Source organism: Crocuta crocuta, unplaced genomic scaffold, assembly GCF_008692635.1.
Source record: "Crocuta crocuta isolate KB4526 unplaced genomic scaffold, BGI_CrCroc_1.0 scaffold179, whole genome shotgun sequence".
Classification (NCBI taxonomy): domain Eukaryota; kingdom Metazoa; phylum Chordata; class Mammalia; order Carnivora; family Hyaenidae; genus Crocuta; species Crocuta crocuta.
In genome coordinates, this window is record NW_027551568.1 from 4,863,344 (window position 1) to 4,888,368 (window position 25,025).

General features: G+C 50.1%; 1 protein-coding gene across 1 annotated transcript in view; it reads left to right on the plus strand.

Moving 5' to 3' along the window:
• Window positions 1–458: 458 nt before the first annotated feature.
• The window catches only part of CRMP1 (collapsin response mediator protein 1), a 73,790-nt gene continuing 49,223 nt past the window's right edge, over window positions 459–25,025 (plus strand). The window contains exons 1-2 of the mRNA XM_077750417.1: window positions 459–573; window positions 23,731–23,819. Of these exons, the coding sequence (XP_077606543.1) occupies window positions 544–573; window positions 23,731–23,819 (119 nt within the window). The 5' untranslated portion in view covers window positions 459–543. The remainder of the gene's footprint in view (window positions 574–23,730; window positions 23,820–25,025) is intronic.

Here is a 25,025-nt window from a genome sequence, read left to right on the forward strand (position 1 = left end):
GGCGCCTCCAGCGCGCCTAGGGCTCCAGAAGCCCCCGAGGTTCGGGACTGCGGAGCCCAGGGGCTCACGGTCTCCCTAGAGGCTGCGTTTCACTTTCTGTGGACCGGGCGGCCCCCGGGCTCGGGCTCCGGGGCGGGCTTCGCGGCTCCAGGGCTTTGCAGAGGGTACGGGGCCGGGAGTCGTCCCCTCGGCCCGGAGAGCCTTCTCCTGGGAGGGAGGAGGGGTTTCTGCAGCGCAGGCGCAGCGTTTGCGGAGGCCCGAGGCCCAGCGACTGCGGCGCTTTGTGCCCGGCGAGTCTGCTCGGGAGCAGAGATCTGTTCGGCCAATCGCGAACGGGTGCCCCTCCCCCGACACGCACGTGGTCTCGCCCCCAGCCCCGGAGCCTCCCTGCCCGGACTGGCCCCCGGGGACGTCCTAGTGCGTGGCACCTAGGACTGAACGCCGAGGAAGGGAATGCAAGCGTCATGGGAACGGACACCCGCAGCTTCTGGTCACCAGCTAGGATTTAAGCCACAGCTCGAGCCCAGAGGCCAGGCTGGAGGAATGAGTGTGGGAGAGCGAGCTCTAGAGAAGGTGTGCGCCAACTTGGCCTCAGATACTGTTCTGCGTAGCTAACATACTTTGCACCTGAGATATCATTTTATTTCTGTAAGCCTCAACTTCCCACCTGTAAAATGGGGAAATTGTGGTCTAGCGTTCCTGGGATACTAAGATGCTTCTCTTTTGTGAACCTATAACCCCACCCCCATTTCAAGGCCAAGGCATCTCTGGACTTCTGGTCTGGGTGACTGGCCTCTAGGAGGCCTGTGAAGGTAAGGGCTTCAGGCCTCAACCTGCTTGGGTGGGGGGGGCTTTACCACCCCTAGCACACCCTCCCTCCGGGTGGCAACTCGAAAGTGAAGAAGTTGGGTCTTCTACAGGATACCGTGGTTTGTATCTTGCGGGCAGAAAGTGAATGGCAGTGAAAGTTAGCATTTTATTCTGTCTGTAGATTTGGGGCACCTGTCTGGGGCTGTGGGGGCTTGCTAGGACTCCTCCCCCCCCCCCCCCCCCGTCTTCTTTCTTTTCTCCTTTCCTGTCGACGTGTTTATTAAGCTATGCCCCGGCCTCCTGCCCACCTCTCCCCAGGCAGGCAGGACATCCTACTCTCCTCTTGTCTCCTAGCCTCCCCCGGGGTCTGTGGGGACCTCCGTGCCCCTGGTCTGGCCCTCCAGGCAGTCACTGGTAGGCAAGACTGTGGGGGTGACCTAGTGGCCCCAGGGCCAGGCCCCTGTGTGACGGGAAGTTGCTGCAGAGGGTAGAGCCGGTCAGCCATTAATTAGGTTAGGGCCTTGTCTCTCTTCTCGTGCTGCGCTCCATTGGCCTGGCAGCCAGGCTCCTGTTGAACCCTCAGGGCGGCCGATTCGATGCTGTGAGTGGGAGGGTGGCAGAAGCCATGGCCTAGGGGTCTGGGAGATGGGTCACCTTTTGTCTGGGGTTAGATATTAAGAAAGAGGGTTGAATAATGGCTTGCAGGCTTTGGAGCTGGAAAAGTGCTTAATGTAGCTCTGCTCAGGGAGGGTGCACAGCGGATGGACAAACGGAGGCTGCGGCACGAGAGGCGGGGAGGGGGAGGGGGCCGCCGCCGGGCCGGGTCCCCAGGGCCCTGAGGNCCGCCACGGGAAGTACCAGAGGGTGCCTCGGACCGGGAGGCCGCGGCGCCGAACAAAAGAGGGAGGGGCGCGGGGGCCGAACCCCTCCCTCCAGCCCTGGAGCCGGGATGGGGCGGGGAGGGCCGCGCGTCCTGCGCGGGGCCTCCGCCTGGTCCAGCTCTCGCCGNCTGGACGTAGAAACAGCGCCATGATGGAGGAGCCCCTCCCATTCCTCGCCACGGCTAAAAATAACCCTCATGGGGCTGAAATGGCAGCTGTGGCCCCAGAAGGGTTAACACTGGGGGGTAGGAGGGTAGTGGGGCTGAGCCCTCAGTGGCTGTCTCTGGGTGTGGCCGGAAACAAAGGATCCCTGCTTTGTCTTGGGTGGGGAGCTGAGGGCCAAGGACACCGTGGTGGGGAGACCTGGCCTCCACCCCATTCCCTCCTTGGCACCAGAGTGGGCCCAAACCAGCCCTGAAGGCGCCGGGGAAGCCAGTGGGCCTTTGGTGGTGGGCGCCCGCGTAGCCAGGTGTTGGGTGCTGGCGTAGCCAGGTGCTGGGAGGTGGGATTCTGGGTGTGATAGAATCCTCCAGCATGACACCCCTACTCATTTATCCAGAATCCTGGCTCTGGGAGCCCTGGGGTGCCTACAGGAGGCCAGCCTGGGGGAGGGGGAGGGCTCTCACATTTCCCATTCACCTGCCTTGTCTTTTGCAGACATTATTTTACTGAGTCTTCTCAATAAATGCTTTGAGGGAGGCATTGTCTCCCTAAACCTCCCAGAGGCTGGAGCACTGGCTGGGGCACGAATGAGAAGAAGGTTGGGTGAGAGCCCGCCCCATGCCTCCTGTCCACCTGTGGGCTGAGTCTTCCTTTAGGAAACCCCTCCTGGGCTCAGCTTCAGGTTTTGCCAGCAGACCTTTGGTGAGTTTGTGTCTAGAGGTGTGACCCCTGAGGGCAGAGACCACCTCTGCCGCACCCATAATCCCTGCCTTCTGAGACATGAAGGTGCCAGTGGCCAGCCCTGTAACACTGGTTGCCTGTGAGTCACTGGAAGAGGTCTGCTTGCCCCCAGGTGAAGCAGTGTGGGAGGAAAGTGGAGGAGGGGGGGTGTTTGAGCAGGTCCCTGCCTTGGGACTCTAGAGGCCTCCCCCCTGAGGGGAACCAGGGCATGCGATGGCAGTGCTGGTGATGCAGTGACAGATGAGTCAGGAGCCTTGGGTCCCACTGTGGCTGTGGCCCATGGCAGGTTTGTCCACCTCCCCCCCCCGCCCCAGGACCCCAGTCCCAGGAAGGCAGTTTCGCCGGATGAATTTTGAGGCAAGTCTGTAAGGATGGTGCCCCAGACTTGAACAGTTCTTAGTCTACAGGGACACAGCGGCCACCTGCCCTCCTGCTGTGACCCGCCGAGTGGAGGGGACTTGCCCAGGCTTTTGTACCGGACAGATCTGGGTGTTCATCCTTGCTCTGCCGACCCTCTTGGCCTCCATGCTCTGATACCCCATATGGACCAACACTGGCCGCTTCCGAGGACCAGTGAGCATCCGGGAGGACTCTGGCAAAGCGCCTAGCGCGTGTTGGGCACACAGTAGGCGCAGGTGGGGCTGCTGGCTGATTCTGCTGCTTTAGTGTTTGTGTGAAGCCAGTAGTCGGGCTTGTGCATCAAAGAGAACCAAATGGAGTGGTTCCAGCAGCTTCAATAGCTTGGAGAAGTGGGGAGGAGGTGCTGAGAATTATACTTAGTTCTTGGGAAGGAGGCCCTTGATGAGCACTTGTGTTTTATTTGGTCCACATAAGCCCACTCCATCCGGAAAGATCTGTGGTTTAAGGAAACAGCAAACCAGAGAGGAGGGACTTGACTGGAGCTCCTTTGCAGGCCCCTCGGCTTCCTGAGGATCTTTCCCTGATAATGTCCATGTTGTGACAGGGACTAGAATGCCATTGAGTGAGTGGGAGGGTGCTGTGGCTTTCCTAATGCTGCGCCCCCGGCTTGCGCCGTCATACTCGTTCAGTAAGTTAATAAATAGTAAGCACTGGTCTGTGCCGGGCACTGTGCTGGGTGAGAGGCCAAGCAGGAATGAGGTGGGCTTGCCCTTGCCCTTCCCAGAGTTTGGCAAAGACTGACATTTCTACCTGAAATTGCATCAAGGTGTGGGGGCTGGTGGAAACCGCAGTGGGGAAACTCTCCCTAGTCCTGGGATGAGGGACAGGAAGGACAGGGAGGAGGGGGGAGTTTCTGCCCGAGTGGAGGGAGCCCCAGTGGCAAATGAACGCGGCATGCTGGAGAAACTGAAGGGAAGTCCACCTTGTGGGAACCCGACTTCTGCTTCCAAGTGTGGCTGCTCTGTGCGGTTGGAGCAAATCCTGGCTGTTTTCAGTAGCCATGGTGGGCGTGGCCTGTGGAGGGGCTTGGGGGTCGGAAAAAGACTAAGAAAAGCTCAGCTCATCCCCAGGGACCCCACCTGCTCCAGGTTTCGTCACTGTGTGCCCCTGTGAGCCTTGGCGTTGTCATCTGGCCAGTTAGGGTAAGGTCCCAGCTTATGCAGAGAATCCAGAGATGGGGAGAGGGTACCTTGAGCAGAGGGGAAAGGGCAGGGCTGAGTTAGGAAAATGTTCTACCCACCTCGACTGTGAGTGGGCACCTTCCCTCTGTTTCCCGCCTCAGCGTTTTCCCCGGCAGAGAGGAGGGAAAAAGCAGAAACGCTTAGCTTCAGCCCCCAAGGATTGTTTAAAATATTTACGAAGCCCTCTTTCATGGGTGGCTTTGTAAAAAATTAATGGCACAGCCAGGGATTAACTTAGGCAAAGCTGTCCCTGGAGCCACTGCAGTGGTTAAGTGGAATATCCTGGGTGTGGCTCTGAACAAACAAAGGCACATGGCTTCCTGGCCCCACAAAGCTCTAGGCTCCCAACAGAGCCACCAAGGAGGGTGGGGGCTGCTCAGCTGTGGGGGGAGACAAGCGTGTCCGCCACCGAGGTGAAGAATTATTATTATTAAAAGTAGGACTTCATGAGTACTGGTCATTTGTGGTTTTGCACGCTGTTAGAGCATTCACCATGACCTCCGTGATCTCTGACTCAGGGTTTAGAGCACTCCCAGGAGGGAGGTGGGTGAGTTTGATCATCCCTGTTTCCCAAATGAAGGTTCACAGAGCCTTAGTGGCATGTAAAAGTTCTTGGAGTGACCTGTGGAGGAATGAACAGCCAGATTCAAGCAGAAGGGAGAGGATAGGCTGGGCTGCCTGCTCTGAAAATCACTCTCTGGTTGAAATCTGTACCTGTTTGTGTGTGTGCACGCGTTCGATCGAACAGTGATGATAAGCAGGGGAGAAAGACATCAGTAAGGAAAACATCAGGCTCAGTTAATGACTCTCATGTGCAAACATGTGAAACACACGTGAGCCCCACATGCTTCTTCCTGAGGATGCCATTCTGTGTATTAATAGGTATTCAGCTTATTTGCCCCCACCCCCCTTTTTTTTCCACACAAAGGCTTTGTGATGCCTACAGAGATTTGTCATGGATCTAGTGAAATCACGGAATACCAGGGCTAAGGTGGAGGAAGAGCAGGGAACAAGCCTGCCAGTGTTTCAATCCACTGGAGGTGTGCAGCTGGACATCTGATAGCGATCCGGAGCTTCTAGCATCCAGGACGGCAAAGCAGACATGCTCAGTGATGTCAAGTTCGTGACCAGAGGGAGGGAAGCGGGCTGTATTCTCAGGGGAAAAAATTATTTTGTTTAAAGTAAATTCTTAAAAATTTTTTTTTAATGTGTCTTTATTTTTGAGACAGAGACAGACAGAGCGTGAGCAGGGGAATGTTCAGACAGAGGGAGAGGGAGACACAGAATCGGAAGCAGGCTCCGGGCTCTGAGCTGTCAGCACAGAGCCTGATGCGGGGCTTGAGCCCCCGAACTGAGAGATCGTGACCTGAGCCGAAGTCCGACGCTCAACTGACTGAGCCACCCAGGCGCCCCTAGATTAAATTCTTAAAAAAAGTGTCTCAGAGAGGGTAACCTTGATCTTGTTAGGACTCCTTCAGTAATCTAGCCCCAACTTAGCCCTGCATGTCTGTGTCTCATGATAAACTTGGCCCAGACTGAAAACAGGGAATCCACGTGATACAGCATATGTGAATGTGCCTGGCACGCTGTAGGTGGCTGACAGATGATCGTCTCCCTCTCCCAACTCAGGCTCTGTCTTTGAGGAAACAAAAATTCAGGATGGTGGGTGAGCAGCAAGTGTTGGCCACATGTCTGTTCTGTTCTTTGAACTGTGCGAGGTGTGACGGGCAGTGAAAAAAAAAAAATCCCCATTTCATGACCCAAAGCCTTAGCAAGCTTACCACCTAAGTGGCAAGGTGCACACATGAGCACCCAAGAATCACAGAGCGCAGGTGTTAGAGGGACTTGGGCAGAGGGAGACTCAGTTTTGGTGGACGCTATAGGAGGTGACTTCTTGAGGCTTGGGAGACAATGTGAGCTAGATGTTCAAGGATTTAATTGGTGGAGACAAGGGAAGAGCATGTAAGACATGTGAACAGCATATACAAGATTTGGACTGGGGAATGAATATAGTCAGAAGAGAGTGAGTGGTGAGTCACAGATAGATCAGGGGGTGAGGAATTTGAAAGAAATGTGAATTCTATAGCGCTTTGGAGGTCGGGTAGAATGTACTCAACATGACGGAGGTAGGAGATAGATTCAAAGTCTGGCTCAAAGGTAAGTGGGATATTTGATTTTGGGCAAATCACCTCCTTTCCCTGAACTTCAGATTCCTTTTCTCTATAGAGTTGGATTAGAGGATTCAGTTCCGAGTTTAGGATACTCTGACTTTATTTTGTGGGTAACAGGAAGCCACTGAAAGTTCTTGAACTGGGACGATGGTATCATAAGGTGGCATGTAAGAGTGTGGATTCTGAAACGGGACAATTTGGGTTTAACTGCTAGCTCTTCTACTTACTAGCTGCGTAATTTGGGCAAGTCACTTGTTCTCTCTATGCATCATTTGTAAAACGGGAATAATAGTGTCCCACAGGGTTTTTCCCCCCAAGAATTAAATGAGTTAATATAATATGTGTAAGGTGCTTAGAACAGTGCCTGCACATGGTGTGTCCTCTGTAGGTTAGGTGCTGTTCCTCTTACCGTGGGAAGGTGTATTAGTCAATGTTGTTCTATAGCACACAACCACCAGGTCTGGTTTTCAACAGCAGACATTGAATTCTTGTTCGCGCTAAGTGCGAGCCGTGGATTGGCTGTAGCTTTGCCCTTGGATGCTGTTCCTGTGTCTCCCCACTTTGAGACTCAGGCTGAAGGAGCAGACAAGGGAAGTCTGCTTCTTGAGGCTTAGGAGACAATGTGAGCTAGATGTTCAAGGATTTAATTGGTGGAGACAAGGGAAGAGCATGTAAGACATGTGAACAGCATATACAAGATTTGGACTGGGGAATGAATATAGTCAGAAGAGAGTGATAGCAACTGGTAGCAACTTGAAATGCCTTTAAGAGCTTGTGTTCTAACTGTGGCTCATAGTCACACGGCCAATGCAAGTCCCACGATCCAGACCTAAACTGATGGAGAGAAGCCTTATGTTAGATTTTCTTAAGGAGATATGAGGGTTAAATGTGAAAATTATGGCACATCAAAGGTGATATGGGAGCCAATGATGAGGTGGTCAGGAAGCATAAGGGGTGAGGTTGGAAGAAAAGGCACTTGAATTGAGTGGGGAATGAGCACCTCACTGAGGGGTCTCAGTGGACAACTGGAAATCTAGATTGGAACAGGGGTCAGAGCCAAGGGACCAGATATGGTAAGTGGGGACCCATTACAGGAGGCACTGGTAGAAGATCGGAGATATTCTAGAAACCAGTGGTTCTCAGCCCATGTGCTGTGAGCAGAGTGACACATCAAAAAAAAAAAAAAAATCCTCTGCAGATGTGCTGCTAAATTTTGATCAGCATTTAAAATTTATATTTGTTGCAACAAAGTTGACACATTGTTCCAGTAACATGTATCAGGCGGCATCCTACGCGCTCACAAGTGCTCACAAGCTGGGAGGTATTGAATGAGCGTCACTTTTTGTCAATCAAAGGAAACTCCTGCCCTGGAAAGAAACCATCAAGAGGACTTGCCCTTGAGTCTATAAGAAGGACAGAGTCAGGGTAGTGCATAGTACCAGGGTGCTAAAGAGTAAGCATGGGGCCCGAACTCATGAACCGTGAGAGTGTGACCGGAGCCAAAATCAAGAGTCGGACTCTTAACTGACTGAGCCACCCAGGCGCGCCTGGACGTGTGTTCCGAACACAGGGTGAGATTCATGGTCCTGGAGAGATGCAATGAGGAAATCATAACTTTGCTCTGAGAAAGGAACTCTGAGTCGGCGTTGGTGGCTTGGGAGAAGGAGTGGGGTCTAAGTAAGGTATTTCATGGAGGGGCTGGTCTGGAAAACAGGAGCACGCAGAAGAGGAGGGACGTGATGGCCGTGGACCTGTGAGGTTGTGGCTTCCCTCACAGGCCCCAGGCACCTGGAACAAGCTTCCTGACCAGGCTTCCCCTGTCTGGCCCTTTGCACTTGTATTCGTTGTGCCCATTCTCCGTGGAGGATCCTTCCCCCGGGGGCTGGGAGCCATGAGCACTCGCACACTCGTAACTGGGGCTTGTCCAACCTCATTGAACACTGGAGGGCTGGGACAGCTTCTCTGGGATCTCAGGAGTGCTCTAGCACGCTGGTGACTCACAGAGGGACCCACAGACTGCGTGGGCGGGTGGATGAATGAAATCAGGTTGTAAATGGTGCTGCTTTGCTGAGCGAGGTTTAAGCCACTCCTGCATTTGACGTTCCTTAACAAATGTCCTATCCGTGGATTTTGTGTTTAGGTGGTTGCCATCCAGAAGAAGGTGGGGGTGGCGTGAAGGGTTTTTTGGAGCCCAAACAGGACCACCCCAGTGGTACTTTGGCAGTGGGGAGAGACCAGATCTGATCTGTGAAGGTGCTTCACCGTATTTCCCACGGAAAAGCTAGATTTTACAATAAGCGCCTTCCATTTAAGTTGGAGCAAATCATAGCACATGTGTCCCCCAGGCCTTGATTGAATAATGATTAGGGTCAGTTCCATGGGAAGACTCAATGGATCTGATACAGAACTGCAGAGAGCACACGGGGAGCTGTTGGAGATTTTGTACCTGTCCCCAAATTATGCTGCCCTGTCTTTTGTATCTTATCATATTCATAGGCCCTTAGGGCTGAAGATCTAATAATATTTTATTTATACAACCTTAAAAGTCGAAAGGAACCTTTTAAGTTATGTAAAAATTTCAATGTTTGTGTAGTTAAGAAGGCAGGGAATGGTGTCTATTGCTTCTCCGCAAGCCCCCCATCACTCCTCTAGTGTAGGAATTCCAAATACCCTCTCCTTGCATACCTCTAGTGACAGGGAGCTCACCACTGTACTCAGCAGCCTGCTTTATCCTTAGGCAGCTCCATTGTTGGAAAGCTGTTAGGTATGTGGACTGAGAATCTGCTTCTTACTTCTAATCTGCCTTACTTTGCCCTCCAAATGCTCACAGCCCTCCACCTCTTCCACACTGATATTCCTGGATGCTCTGAAAGGTATTTTGTACTTGAATCTTCTCTTTTCCAAAATGGCCCTGGTTCTCTATTCCTCATGGACCATACATTCCAGGTACAATCTTAGGATTTTTCTTTCCTTCTTTTTCCCCTTTCATTTTCTCCTTTTCTCTTTTGTTATCCTTTATTTCTGGACATGCAGAACAAAATAGGCTCAAAATAAACTTTAATCATTGGGTATGTTTAAAAAATTTTTTTAATGTTTATTTATTTTTTTTTATTTTTATTTTTTTAAATGTTTTATTTAGAGGCAGCGTGAGCAGGGGAGGGTCAGAGAGAGAGGGAGTCACAGACCGAAACAGGCTCCAGGCTCTGAGCTGGCAGTCAGCACAGAGCCCGACGCGGGGCTCGAACCCACGAACCGCGAGATCATGACCTGAGTGAAAGTCGGACGCTTAACCGACTAAGCCACCCAGGAGCCCCAATGTTTATTTATTTTTGAGAGAGACAGAGTATGAGTAGGGGAGGGGCATACAGAGAGAGAGGGAGACACAGAATCCGAAGCAGACTCCAGGCTCTAAGCTGTCAGCACAGAGCCTGACATGGGGCTCAAACTCATGAACCACGAGATCATGACCTAAGGCAAAGTCGGATGATTAATTGACTAAGCTACTCAGGTGCCCCACTGGGCATGTTTTAAACTGGCATAAAGGCTTTCTAGGGTCACACAGTATTTTTCGTTATAGCTTAAGATCAGTAAGCCTGGGGCGCCTGATTGGCTCAGGAGGTTAAGCATCTGACTTCGGCTCAGGTCATGATCTCACAGTTCAGGGGTTCGAGCCCCACGTCGAACTCTGTGCTGATGGCTCAGAGCCTGGAGCCTGCTGCAGATTCTGTGTCTCCCTGTCTCTTTGCCCTTCCCCTACTCAGGCTATGTCTCTCTGTCTCTCAAAAATAAATAAACATTAAAAAAACTTTCTCGGGTCACAGATACCTTTGAGAAGCTGATAAATGCAATGACATCTTTTTCCTGCTTCCTCAATGCTTGGACACGGAACATTTGGCATAAAAGATTGGACTACCTAGGCCAGTATAATGTATATGAGGTGTACAAAGTGCTTTTACATCTAATCTCTAGAAATCCTGTGAGTTGCTACTTTGATTCATTCTGTTGGCAGATGAGGAGACCAAAGCACACAGAGAGGTTAAGTATCTTGCCCCAGGTTACCCAGCTAAGAAGCTCTATGTGAATAAGCTGTAGTCTCTGTTGTGCAGGATCTCCCAGTCTCATGGCAGAGATAGACAGAGACGAGCTGAGGATGAAACATCACGAAGCGACGCTAACCATGAGGTGATGCCTTGTACTGTGGGAACTTCAAGGGTGACGTGTTCCTGGGGTCGGGACCGTGAGCTGGAGGTCAGTGGGTAGAGCAGGTTTGGCAGGAAGGCCAGAGGAAGGCACGGAGATGTGAAGTTGCAGTTTTAGGGAGCCAGTGTGTGGTGAGCCGTGGAATATGGTGGCACGAGCCTGGCGGAGGGGGGAGGGGTTGGGCGTAGTTTGTCCTGCACGTGAGGACAAGCTGATGAAGGGTTTGAAGGGTTGACACGACATGGTTGCATTTGTGTTTCGGAAAGGTCACTGGCTGTCATGTGGAAGGGACGAGACAGGCAGCGGAGGGAGAGGCGGCGAGGGCTGATGGGGGGGCAGGTGCGGTGGGAAGTGGGGACCCCCAGGTGCGTGCGAGGACTTTCTGGACCAGATGCAGCACATTCTAGGAAAGACTTGGCTGTGAAGCAAGAATTTAGAGAGAAGTCAAAGATGGAACTGAGCATCTCATTGAGATCTGACTCCCCAGGTTGCAGACTTGAAACACAGACACACACACAGACACACACACACACACACACACACACACACACACACACACACAGAGGCACAGTTCTAAGTGCTTGTCCACGTGTGAATTCATTTAACTTTCAAAAGAGCTCTTGGCATTGCAGATGGGAAACTGAGGCTGGGAGAGAGCTTGCCTAGGACACAGGGCTAGTAAGGGCGGGGCCAGCTCCGAGCATGAGCAGTCTGCCTTGGCACCCACGTGCTGAACCGGCCGGCCACTCTGCCTCTTTGTCAAATGAGACAATGAGCATCTAGACTCTTCCCATGTTTTGGCTACTGTGGAGAGTGCTGCTACGAACATCTGGGTACATGGGCCCCTGTGCATCAGCTCTCCTGTGTCCCTTGGGTAAATTCCTAGCAGTGCTACTGCTGGGTCCTAGGGGAGTTCTATTGTTAATTTTTTGAGGAACCTCCACACNTTGGCACCCACGTGCTGAACCGGCCGGCCACTCTGCCTCTTTGTCAAATGAGACAATGAGCATCTAGACTCTTCCCATGTTTTGGCTATTGTTGAGAGTGCTGCTACGAACATCTGGGTACATGCGCCCCTGTGCATCAGCACTCCTGTGTCCCTTGGGTAAATTCCTAGCAGTGCTACTGCTGGGTCCTAGGGGAGTTCTATTGTTAGTTTTTTGAGGAACCTCCACACTGTTTTCCAGAGGGGCTGTACCAGTTTACATTCCCACCAACAGAACCTACGTGTCCATCAACTGACGAATGGATCAAGAAGATGTGGTTTATCTATACGATGGAACACTACATGGCAATGAGAAAGAATGAAATCTGGCCACGTGTAGCAACATGGATGCAACTTGAGGATGTTACGCTGAGCGAAACAAGTCAGGCAGAGAAGGACAGATACCATATGTTTGCACATACAGGTGGATTAGGAGGAACTTAACGGAGGACCGTCGGGGAGGAGAAGGGGAAAAATAGCTGGGGAGAGGGAGGGAGGCAAACCATGAGAGACTCTTGAATGCTGAGAACAAACTGAGGGCTGATGGGTGTGGGGGGGAGGGGGGAGATGGGCATGGAGGTGGGCACTTGAGGGGATGAGCCCTGGGTGTTATATGGAAACCAACTTGACAATAAGCTATTTAAGAAAAAAACAACAACAAACGAGACAATGAGCGTGACAGCATGTGGCTCACAGGACACGTTGCCAATGTTTATTAGGCGACTACACCTCTGCATTTAGTAGCTCCCCTCCCTGGAGCCCTTTGCAACTCCCAGAGCCCTGTGATCTGCCTTCCCCCTTTGGGCTATAATGCGGCAATTCTCTCAGGAGGTCATGTGAGTGCATGGCCTTGGGAACGTGCTTGATAAGTAGCTGACTGTGTATCCATGTCCCTCTCTTGCTTATCCCCATTGCACAGAGGAAGGAACTGAGGCTCAGACACGTTAACCGGGTACAGTGAGGAGAACAGGGGGCAATGGGGCTATCACTTTGTTAGTTGCCGGGTGGAACTAGGTTCAAATCAGGAAGCACCATCTCCTGGCTGTGTGACTTTGAGAAATTACTTCACTTCTCTTATTTGTAGCAATCACACCCACTTCCTTTTTCTTTCTTTCTTTTTTTAAGTTTATTTATTTTGAGAGAGACAGCACGAGATGGGGAGAGGCAGGGGCCGAGAGAGAGGGAGACAGAGAATCCCAAGCAGGCTCCACACTGTCAGCGCAGAGCCCGACATGGGGCTCAAACCCACGAACCTTGAGATCATGACCCAAGCCAAGAGTTGGCCGCTTAACCGACTGAGCCACCCAGGCGCCCCGGTCATACCCACTTCTTAAGATAACTTAAAAATTAAAAATGAATGCAGAGCTGACACTTAGTATGCACTCAGGCATGCGATTTCCTTAAAGAGACAGGATTTCTGTTCAGATTGCTTTATATAAGGTGGAAAGCAGAGACAAGGAGACACAGAGGCTGGTCCCGACATAGATACAGAGATAGTTGGCATCATTGCCCTTTGGGGCAGCTCACTCCTGGGCTCATCCCTGGGGCATGTTATTTTAAAACCAGATGTTCAGCCCGTCAGGGAGTATTTCCTGAATGTTTGCCAGTATCATGGGACCTGAGAGTTTGCTGTGAAAACTGCAGTTGTCATGGAAATGGGCCTCGGCTTCCAGAGAAGGCCTGCAATCCATGGGGACCCCATGTATTCCTGATTCATGAAGGAGGAAAATGCCACTGTGCTCTCTGCCCATGCGAAGGGAGAGCAAATGTGTGTTAATTAGATTGGGTCTCAGGCCTGTTGCCCCTTCTTGGGCTGCCTTCCTGGAAAGTGCGGCGAGGGGCTGCTGGCTGACGGGCTGTCCCCCGAGGCAAAATCAAAGGCAAATGGGGCTGGTTTTCTGTGAATGAATAAGAATGTGCAGCAGCTGCACTGAGATCTGCAAGGGAGTCCTGGGAGGAAGGGGGCTCTGGGTATTAAAGGTGGGGACTGAGTCATGGACTCTGAAGCATTTGAGTTGGAAAATCCCTCAGGCAGCTCTCAACATAGAACCTTTTTCTCTTCTTTTCTTTTGTTTAGAGGGAGAGAAAGAGAGTGGGGGAAGGTCAGAGGGAGAGGGAGAGAGAGAGAGAGAGAGAGAGAGAGAGAGAGAGAGAGAATCTTAAGCAGGCTTCACAGTCAGCAGAGCCTGATATGGGGCTTGATCCCATGACCCTGGGATCATGGCCTAAGCCAAAATTAAGAGTGGGATGTGCAGGGTGCCTGAGTGGCTCAGTTGGATAAGCATCTAACTCTTGATTTTGGCTCAGGTCATGATCTCACAGTTTGTGACATCAGGCCCCGCGTCCAGCTCTGAATTGACAGTGCAGAGCCTGCTTAGGAGTCTCTCCCTCTCTCTCTCTCTCTCTGCCCCTCCCCAACTCATGCTGTCTCTCTCTGTGTCTCTCAAAACAAATAAATTTTTTAAAAAAGAGTGGGATGCTCATCTGACTGAACCACCCAGGCAGCCCTCAGCACAGAATCTTGATGGCGTATCAATATGCTTTGACACAATAATGCCATATAAACAAACAGCCTCGTAATTCTGTGACTTACAGCTCGAAGTATTATTGCTCTTAGGTCTGTGGGTGGTAGAACCTTATTAGCAGAGCTCGGCCAGATTTGTCATCAGGCTTCTGTTCTCCTCATATCATCTCCTTCTGGGACTCTGAATGAAGGAGGCTGCACCCTCGGGCATGCGGTTTTTCATGACAGAGGATGGACTGTCAAGAGATGAAGCTGAATCCCACTGCCTCTTGAAGCTTGTGCTCAGACTGGTGCCCTCGCATCCACTCTCATTCTGTTGGTCAAAGCAAGGCACGTGGGTGTGCCCTCATCTGGTGGGGCAGGAGAGCACTGCACCCGCATTGGAGCATGCCAAGGTGGGGAGGGAACAGAGAGAATTGTAAAGCACAATCTACCACAGAGGGTCTACATCAGGATTACCTGGGAGTGTTTATTAGGAACAAATTCCTGGCCTGTAAGTTACATCTGGTAAATGAAATTCTTGGCAAAAGCGCCTGGATTGGAATTTTTAGGAGGCAATCCCAATGGATTTTGAGGATCATCTAGGCTTGGGTGCCGTGTTGTTAAGTTGTACACGCATGAATGAGGTGTGCCTTCCTGTCCTATTGAATCTTTGAGTTGTAAACATAAGCCTCAGCATTAGTGGCTTGTAGAGTTTGAAGGACTGGTAGCTTTGAAAACTTACCTTGACATTTCTTTTGTCTTAGAGAATGCAGCTCAATGCATGGGCAAGCACATTTCTATCAAAACGGGGCATCCCTGATCTTCCTGAGACTCATTTCCATGCCAGCCCTTCGGGGGAAGAGATTCTTCATTTTGCCAAGGGGTGGCTGGTCATTTAGTTACTCTGAGCCCCTTCCCACTGATGAGCCAGGCAGCCTCATCAGAATCTGTATGTACCCAGACATCCTTGGTGGACCTGCCTTCTCACTGTGAAGACCGTACCTCCTACCCTAACCCTAATCCTCTGAGATCCTTTTTTGATACACAGTGTTTATTGACTTCAGATTCCAATGTCTACATTGTGAAGCATCATAGGAGAGGGGATATGGGACCCCATGCCTCCCTCAACTTCTTGGGGTGGGAGAATTAAGGTATGGCAAGGATGGTACTATGCGTTAAAAGTATTTGGAACCAATCACATACATTGTGAAGCATAAGTCACGATTGTTTTTGTTCTCTGAGAATGTATAGGCTACAAAATTCCAATGAGCTGAGCAAGGAGAACAGTGAGGAGCTCCAAAGCTGGAGGAGGGAGAGGGACCTTCAGCATCCCAGAGTTGGGAGAAACCTTGCTATCCTCATGACCAATGACGTGTCAGGACCACGGACAGCACACAACTTGCCCTTTCCATTCCTTGTTTCTCTCTGGAACTTTGGGACCACTGTGTCTGTGTATATACTATTTATTTTGCTGGAATGCTCCACTTCTCCCCCCTTTTTGACTTCATGGACTTCTCATATTTCAGAACCCAGCTTAAATGTCCCCTCCTTGATGTTACTGTCTTTCCCTGTCTGTGCAATAACAGCTTTGGTTTTCTGCTGTCTTCCAGTTGATAAACTAGTGATTTGGGGGCTGATTTGATTAGAACTGCACGTCTCTTTTCTTCCAAGCCTCCCTTCATGGATCTTCCATCCCTCTGACTTTGTGGTGGAGATGACAGATTTCACTGCCAGCAAGCAGGAGGGAGAACAGAATGCAGGGAGGTTTCTTGTTTCATCCACTCAAGGATAGACAATGATGCAAACATTTTGCTGTGACCCAGACCTCCCCTAGCTGAGGCTGCCTATTGTTTGCTTTGCTGTTGTATGGGTAAGCATGGCTGAAGCGTTAAGGGCTAATTTTTGTAAGCAGCACTCAACACAGTACTTAGTGTTTGTGAAGAGAATGAAGGCGTCCCGCCAACACCAGCTCCCTCCCAGTTGAGGCTGGATGCAAGATAATAGCGGGTTTGAAGACAAGCCCTCCCCTGCTCTGAGCTTCTCCTCTGACTCAAAGGACCCTTGGCAGAGATGTGATTCCTGCCCAGAACCAAGGCTTAGGCGGCCCTTCCTGAGAGCTCTTTCAGCGTCATCTGTGTTGTACAGGCTTTGCACTAAAGCTGCGTCTATTCCCAGGCAGTAAGCTTAAGCTTTCAGGGAATTTTAAAAGCAGAAAAAGAGATGTCTGATGTGTCAGTCTGCTCTTTTTTCCTGTTCTGCGTTTCTTGCCCCACCCCCACTTCCTCCCTTCCTTTCTTCTCTCTCTCTCTCTCTCTCGTCCATTTTCCTTCCTCTTTATCTCCCACTCTTTTCCTCCCTCTCTCTCTTTTCAAACATTCTCTTCTTTTTTCTCCCTTTCTCCTTGCCTCCTGTCTGTCTCCCCCTCTCCTCCTGCTCAGCCAACATTTGTTAAATACCCCTGGATGGTCCCTGAGATCCAGAGATGAATCACCCCAGGAACTGCTGGTCAGCAAGGGATGTCCAGCCCTACAGAAGATGGACACATGAGCCATGACCATGACAGGTGCTCAGTCTTGTAACAGAAGGTGTGCAAGGGGGAGTGGGACATGGGGGCACCCCATAATCTCTGCTGGGGGGAGACTGTTACTGCTAGAAAGATCTACTCTCCCCACTGAATTACTACCATATAGAGAGTTTGGTATTTTGCATTTTCACCTAACATTTTATTGTCCAGCACTTTTGTCTGTCCTTAAAAATTCCTGGGAAAGGAGCGCCTGAGTGGCTCAGTCAGTTAAGCGTCCGACTTTGGCTCAGGTCATGATCTCACGGTTCATGGGTTCGAGTCCCGCGTCGGGCTCTGTGCTGACAGGTAGCTCAGAGCCTGGAGCCTGTTTCAGTCTGTGACTCCCTCTCTCTCTCTGACCCTCCCCTGCTCACGCTGTCTCTCTCTCTCTCAGAAATAAATAAAATATTAAAAAATTAAAAAATATTCCTGGGAAATATTTTAGTAGATGAATGACAACCCATTAGTGGTGTGGTTATATGATTAAAATTAATTCTGGATCATACTTTTATGTATAACCCTTTGATCCTGTTTGGGGATATTTTCCTGAGGACAGATTCCCAGCACTGAATTTTTAGATCAAAAATCATGAACAATTTTAAGGCCCTTGATATGTTTTGCAAAAAAGTGTCTAGTGCTTATTCTCATTGAGAAACCTCCGCTTTGAGGAGACAAATCAGTTTCACTTTTTCTACATCTGCCCAGTATTTGTGTGATGTCTCGGCTTAGAAGCTTCTGTTAAGTTTGAGTTCTTTGAAGAAAACCCTTTCGCGATCATGGGGACCAGCCCAGACTCCATTCCTCACAGGGCATTAGAGTCCCGTGGGCTGGCATCTAAATACCTCTCCAAGTCCCTACCCTGAGGTCCTATGTCAGCCAGATAAAACCATGTATGTGTCCCCCAGCACACCCTGTCCCTCTGTGCCTGTCCCCATGTCACGCCTCTTTCTGTAGTCTCTTCTGCTTTGCCACGTGGCTAATTCCCACCCCTGCTTCCAGCTTAGATAAACATTTTTCCCCCTGGAAGAGCTGGAATCGGGGCACCTCTGTGCTCCTGGAAGTCTCTGCTGTTCCCTCTGCCCCAGCCCTTCTGGTCTCCCCCACTGGCTGAGAACTCCTTAAGGGCAAGTGCTATTTCTTTTAGCTGCGCATACTCCTTCCTTAAATATGTATCGAGCGTAGCTCCTGCTATAGAAAATGGCAAAGAATAAACAATGTGTGACTCTATTGAGTAGTTACACATACCAGGCCAGTGCTAAGTGCTTTATGTATATACCCTGTGGACTTTTCCCAACAGCCTTATGAGGCAGGGGCAATTGTCCCCATTTGCAGATGAGGAGACTGAGGCTAGGAGAGGTTAAGTCACATGGATAAGAAGGTGACAGAGACTGGAACTTGCATCTGACTCTGGACAGTCTGTTCTTACATAACGCCGATCCAATGACATGAGCCATACTAAGCATACTTCCCTTTAAAATTTTTTTTTTTTAATGTTTTATTTATTTTTAGGAGAGAGAGAGAGACAGCGTGAGCAGGGGAGGGTCAGAGAGAGGGAGTCACAGACTGAAACAGGCTCCAGGCTCTGAGCTGGCTGTCAGCACAGAGCCCGACGCGGGGCTCGAACCCACGAACCGCGAGATCATGACCTAAGCGAAAGTTGGACGCTTAACCGAGTAAGCCACCCAGGTGCCCCAGCATACTTCCCTTTAAGTCACTGCTGTCACCATGGAATGAATGGCGGTCTCTGGCATACTTTAGCTGTTGGGCTTTTGTTGAATTTTTAATGAGGTATTTCATTTTCTTCAAAGAACTGAAATGGTGATTGTGATACAGAATAATTGTCCTTGCTCACATGTGCTATCTGTGAGAGGCAGGGCATTATTAATTTTCTTTTAAATGTGTGACTTTTAGGTTGTTAAATTCTTAAAAAGTATGAGCCATCAGATTCGCTCCTCTTGGTGTGAGATTTTACACTCAGATTTCCTGCATGGAAAAAGGGAGCCCTGGAATGCTAGCTAGGTCCTTGGGTCACAGTCATTTGGTATTTTCTAAATTACATCTGATTATGGATGGCATGGATTCTAGAGTGTGAAAATGCTTTTTTTAAAATGTGCTTTTTTGGGGCACCTGGGTGGCTTAGTCGGTTAAGCGTCCGACTTTCGCTTAGGTCATGATCTCGCGGTTCGTGGGTTCAAGCCCTGCGTCGGGCTCTGTGCTGACTGCCAGCTCGGAGCCTGGAGCCTGTTTCAGTCTGTGACTCCCTCTCTCTCTGACCCTCCCCTGCTCACGCTGTCTCTCTCTCTCTCTCCTAGAAATAAATAAAACATTAAAAAAAAATTTAAAATGTGCTTTTTTAATGTTTATTATTGAGAGAGAGAGCGAGAGCAAGAGAGCACATGAGTGTGTGTGTGCACTCTTGGGGGAGGGGCAGAGAGAGAAGGAGACAGGATCTGAAGTGGGCTCTGTACTGTCAGCACGGAGCTGATGTGGGGCTCCAACCCATGAACTGTGAGATCATGACCTGAGCTGAAGTCAGACACTTAATCGACTGAGCCACCCACACCCCTAGAGTATGAAAATATTTTAAGATGTGACAGAAGAAATATTTAAGATGTGTTTGAGGGAGCGGATGCTGGGCAGGAAGTTAGGGAGCCTTGGGTCTAACCCGTACCCATTAGTTGTGTGAGCATGGGAGGTCGCCCTGTCTCTAAGCGCCATTTCCATCTGAGATCAGATCAGACCCAACATTCCATAAGAACCACTCAGTGCAAACAGGCTTGGGTTAGCGTAGAGCATAGCTCTTGTAAAGTGCAATTCCCAAGGCATCGTCTGGGGAAAGTACCCTTATCAAACTTTGCACACAACGAAAGGATCTATGTTTGGAAAAGATGTAAGTGCAATCCCCCTCTTGCGTATTCATGTTACCCATCAACAGAGTAAAGGATCTGGGCTCCTGTCATATAGACCATCTTTTGTTTCTGCCTAACCCAGAATTTTCTAAACTCACTACCCCTGGGAATCCCCTTTGGGAATAACATCTGCTTAAACCCCTCTGAGCTAGAATCCCAAAGAACATGATCCTGAACATGCCAATTAAAAGGCAAAGGCACTGCTAATTTTAAGGAAGAAAAGCAGGGAGTCACATCAGTTCTTGCCTTATTAGGAACTTACTGTTTTAGAAATACACTTGCACCTGAGAACATTGGAGCTCAGACCCTTGCAGTAGCTGCACACAGTATCGGCTGGTAGTTGGGGAGGAGGTGGATTTGAATACAAGCGGCACCATCTGATTCTAGAAAGAGCAGGGTGGGGCTGATCTTCTGGTGTGCAGTGCATTAAATACCACCTTTCAGGCTGAGCCTGAAAAACCCTCTATTAAATGTGACGAAGCAGACAGCTGCCTGCGGGAGGCCACGCTCTGGAAGCCATGCACCAGCTGCTGCTGCTGACTCACATTTCCCTGTTTTATGGTGCCCAGGAAAACCTCCACACAAACTGGCCTCTGTTTCTGGGTGTGCAGAACCCATGCCTCCTTGTTCCCTTGGTACCGGAGTATCCTTCCTGGGAATGTGCAGATCATGGCTGGCTTCTATCTTAGAGCTAAGAGGCAGGTTGTAGGGCCTGGGAGGGGGTGAGCTTGAAGACAGAGGCTCTCCTGCTGTGGAATAAGATGTGCTGGTTCATACCTGTCTCCCTTGCCTCATGGCTTGTAGTTCTTTGTCTCATGGCTCTGATACCTTTTCTCTCCATCTTAATCCATTCATCCTTCAAGAATCAGTTCAGGGATCCATCTGTCTGTCCATTCATCCATCCGTCCGTCCATCCGTCCATCCATCCGCTCATTCATCCATCTGTCTCTCTATCCATCTGCCTATCCGTCTGTCATCCGTGCATTCATCCGTCCACCTATCCATTCATCCATCCATCCATCTACCTGTCTACCCATCTATCCCTCCATCTGCCCATCCATTCATCTGTCCGTCTGTCCATCCGTCCATCTGTCCATCCATCTATCTGTCCTTCCGTCCGTCCATCCAACCATCCATCCATCCATCCATCCATCCATCCATCCATCCATCTATCCATCCATCTGGCCAGGTTGTGTCTAAGGTATAGGAGATGCAGTCCTGAAGAAAATAGATGAAATCTCTACCCCTGTGAAGCTAACAGTCTTGTAAGGACATTTTCAGGGCACAGCTGTAGGTGCTCCATCTATCTACATCAGCTTGTATACAGGTGTCCCCTGTGAGTTGTGTCTGGCACAGCCAGTGGGGGAACCACCACAGCTCTGATGTCAGTGGGCAAGTCATATTTTAGACAAACGTAGATACATAGTGTGTGGGATGCACTGTAGTAGGGGCTATGAAGCAAAGTGGGCAGGGGCTGTGGGGTTTGCTGTTCCAAACAGAGCAGGCAGCGGGAGGGCTCTCAGGTGAGTGACACTAAACAGAGACCTGAAGCAAGTGAGAAGGTAAATTTTGCCTGGGTGGTGGGATTCCATATTATGTAGGGTCTCACCGACCTTGGCTTTCACTCTGAAGGAAATATAGTGCCAATGCAAGATGCCACCAGAGGGTTCTAAGCCGGAGGCTGTGTGTCCTATTTCTGCTCAACAGGGCTCCACTAATTCTTTAGTTTGGGTTAACCCTTCTTCTCTGGGCTTGTACAGTATCCTCTGCCTTCTTCTCCTAGTTGATGCCATGTGCATTCTGTACCGTTCTTTAGAGGATCTGGGTAAGATCAAGCCCCAGTTAACCCCAGTAGTAGCCATATCAGTGAGCACCCTGCATTGGATTTCTGTGCCTAACCCTTCTTCCTCATGACCGTTCTTGCAGTCACCTTCCATATCCACGATCTGCCTCCAATCCTTACCTCAGGCTCTGCGTTCAGGGAAACCCATGGAAGACACTCCCTCAGAAGTAGCTGCCCTCGATTTTTAAAAAAACATTTTTAATAGTTTATTTATTTTTGAGACAGAGAGTTACAGAGCATGAATGGGGGAGGGGCAGAGAGAGAGGGAGACACAGAATCCGAAACAGGCTCCAGGCTCTGAGCTGTCAGCACAGAACCTGATGCAGGGCTTGAACCCATGACCTGCGAGATCATGACCTGAGCCGAAGTTGGAAGCTCAACCAACTGAGCCACCCAGGCACCCCCTGCCCTGAATGGTTAATGTCTGTTTACTCTGTCTCTGTACCCAAGGCCTGAGGCTTAAGGGCAGAGAGGCTGTGATTTATTTATTCATTGCCACATCTCTGGCTAGGAGATAGTGCAAGTAGAAAATAAGCAGATGGCAAAAAAAAAAAAAAAAAATTCAGTCTCCAAGAAATGCAAATGAACAGTTATTAACGATAACCAAAGGTGCTTGGTGATTTTATGCAAGGCAAATAAGGGCAATACTTTTGGGAATCTATCTCATCATATTTATCAAGAGCCATAAACGAGGTTTATACTGTGTGACCTAGTTGTTACGCCTCTGAGAACCGAGCCTAAGAAGTCAAGCTGAGGGAAACACTTTGTGTGTGGAGATGCTCACGGACACTCATTGCAGCAATGTCACCAGTGCGAAAACTCAAAAATAAGTCCGATGCCCAAAAGTAGGGAGATAATGAGACAATTTATTGTGTATCCATACGGTGGAATACTTTGTAGACACTTAGGGTTATGAAGAACCTGTAATAACTTGGGATACCCTTATGGCAAAATGCAGAAAAGGACACAGTTGTGTTCTTTTTGGCTTCTAGAATTTGCTGTGGTGGGTTTTTTTTGTTTGTTTGTTTTTGTTTTTGTTTTTTTTACTGCTTCTGGGCCTTGGCTACCAGTTCTCTCTGCCCAGACACTGAGAGTTTGCCCTACCTGGACTTCTTTCCACTGGTTGTTTGGAACAATTTATCTCAACTTATTTTCTAGGGATGAGCTGGTCTTGCCTGGCCCCTGGTTAGGGGGATAGCTCCTTAACTTTGCTCACATGGTGGGGACCCACCTCCCTTTTCCTCCTGTAACCCCCTGCACCCAAGGCTTGTAAAGTCTCTGCCTCTTCGTCCATCATTTCCACTAGGACACATTCCCTGGCCCTGGGCTGGGAGCCGAGGCAGTGCGCCAGCATCTGATGGGGTCACAGATGAGTGAATGGGTGCGTGCATTATGGTCATCAACATGAGGATTTGCAGAAAACGGTAGAGAGAAACATCAGAATGTTGACTGGAGGTCATTCCGGGGTGGTTGTGTTTATTTTGTAGTCTTTCTGCTAGTTTTTAAAAGGTCTCTACATTGAGTTTTATTGTATTCAATAATAATGCCTTAAGACAGTATGTTCTACGAATGACCCAGTTTCTGCAACAAATGCATGGCGTCCGAGAGGGAGGGGGGAGGGACAGATCCCATGCAGGGTGGGGGCTGTGGGCGGATTCCCAGTCAAACCGCCCATGGTAAACGCACATTTCTGAGACAGCCAAGTAAAATTGAGCGTGGCCCATTAACTGATACGGAGGAATTAACGTCAGTTGGGTCTGCTGAGATGATAGTTTGGGTTTCTTTAAAAACTCTTTGGGGCGCTCGGGTGGCTCAGTTGGTTAAGCATCCGAGTCTTGGTTTCATCTCAGGTCATGATTTTTGTGAATTCAAGCCCCACGTTGGGTTCTGTGCTGGCAGCGCAGAGCCTGCTTGGGAATCTCTCTCTCTCTTTCTCTCTCTCTCTGTCTCTGTCTCTCTCTGTCTCTTTCTCTCTCTCTCCCCCTCTCTCTCTCTGTCCCTCTCCCACTCAGGCTGCCTCTGTCTCTCAAAATATAAACAAATGTAAAACAATTTTTTAAACTCCTTAATGGTCAGAAATATATACTGAAGTATTTACAGGTGACATGATACAGTGTTGGGGATTTTATTGTAAAATACCCCAGCAAACATAAAACAGAGGTATTGGTGGGGGACGCAGCATAGGTGAAATATGAATGGCAGAGTGTTGAAGGTTTTGAGTCTGGGTGATGGGCGTGAGGGGGCTTTTTTATGCCATTTCTTTACTTTCGAAACTATTTGGATAATTTTATATTAAAAGTTAAAAAATAATTCTTGGCTTTTCCCTAACGACATTTAATACTCTGCTTGGGTTTTCAGAGTGACCGACTCCTCATCAAAGGTGGACGAATCATCAATGACGACCAGTCCTTCTATGCTGATGTCTACCTTGAAGATGGACTTATAAAGTGGGTTGACCAAAACACAGCTTTTTTTAAAAAAAAAAGATTTTATTTTTTAAGTAACCTCTGCACCCAATGTGGGGCTCAAACTTACAACCTTGAGATCAAGAGTCGCACGCTTAACCGAATGAGCCAGGCAGGCCCCCCCCGCCCCCAAACAAAACCCACATCATTTAAGGAGCCAGTCTCCCCAGGCTGCCTGGCCCTTAGAGGGAACGGACAGCTGGCATTCTGTCCCCGAATGACTGCGCTGTGTCCTGTGAATAGCAGGGATGGAGACACTCGAGGAGGGACAAGATCCAAGCTACTGGTGGGGAGGGGGCTAGCAGTCACTGAGTGCCCCTGCCGTGCAAGCCTCCTGCGGGCCCTCAGGTGCACGGGGAGCTGTGATGGGCACCTGCTGGCGCCTGCCCTGTTGCAGGAAACGGCGGGCAAGTCGGGTAAAACAGCTCCCCCACATTGCGGCGTCAGTGAGGGGGCAAGCACAGGCGTCAGTCTAGTTCACAGGACTGAATTCACCGCTTTTTCTTCCACCTGCCCGGAATTTCTGGATTGGGTTGAGGAGGGCGGGAGAGAAAGGAAGGATGTTAGGACAGGGCCGTGGCCCTTAAAGAAAAGACATGTCTCGGGACGGAAGTCGCCTGCACTGTCTCCCTGTCGGCTTCCTCTCTAGCTCTGACGTCCCGGTGCGGCCAGCTGCTCGGTCACTGTAATGGAGAACCCCAGCTGGGCGCCTTCAACAATAGAACTTCACTTGTCACAGATCTCGAGGCTGGAAGTTCTGGGTCAAGGTTCCGGCAGGGGTGGTTCCTTCTGAGGCCTCTCTCCTTGGCTTGCGGATGGCGATCTTCTCGCTGTCCTCCCGAGGGCGTCCCTCTCCGCGCACGCACTCCCGGGGTCTCTTCCTCTTCTTACAAGGACACCAGTCCAGTTGGATCAGGGTCCCTCCCCAAGGGCCTCATGCTAATTTACTCGCCCCGATAAAGGCCCTCTCTCCAAGTAAGTCACACTCTCAGATGCAGGAGGTCAGGGCTTCAGCATACAAGTTTGGGGGAGGGCACAGTCCACACAGTGGTTTGGATGTGGCCCCCACATTTCACCGGCTCGTAATGGAGAGGTTCGGCTCTTTTTCTTTTGTGGGACCGGTGCCCCGGATCTGCTCCCTGATCAGCGTTTCCCCCTGGAGTCTGGAAAAGTAGGAGCCGGAGACTC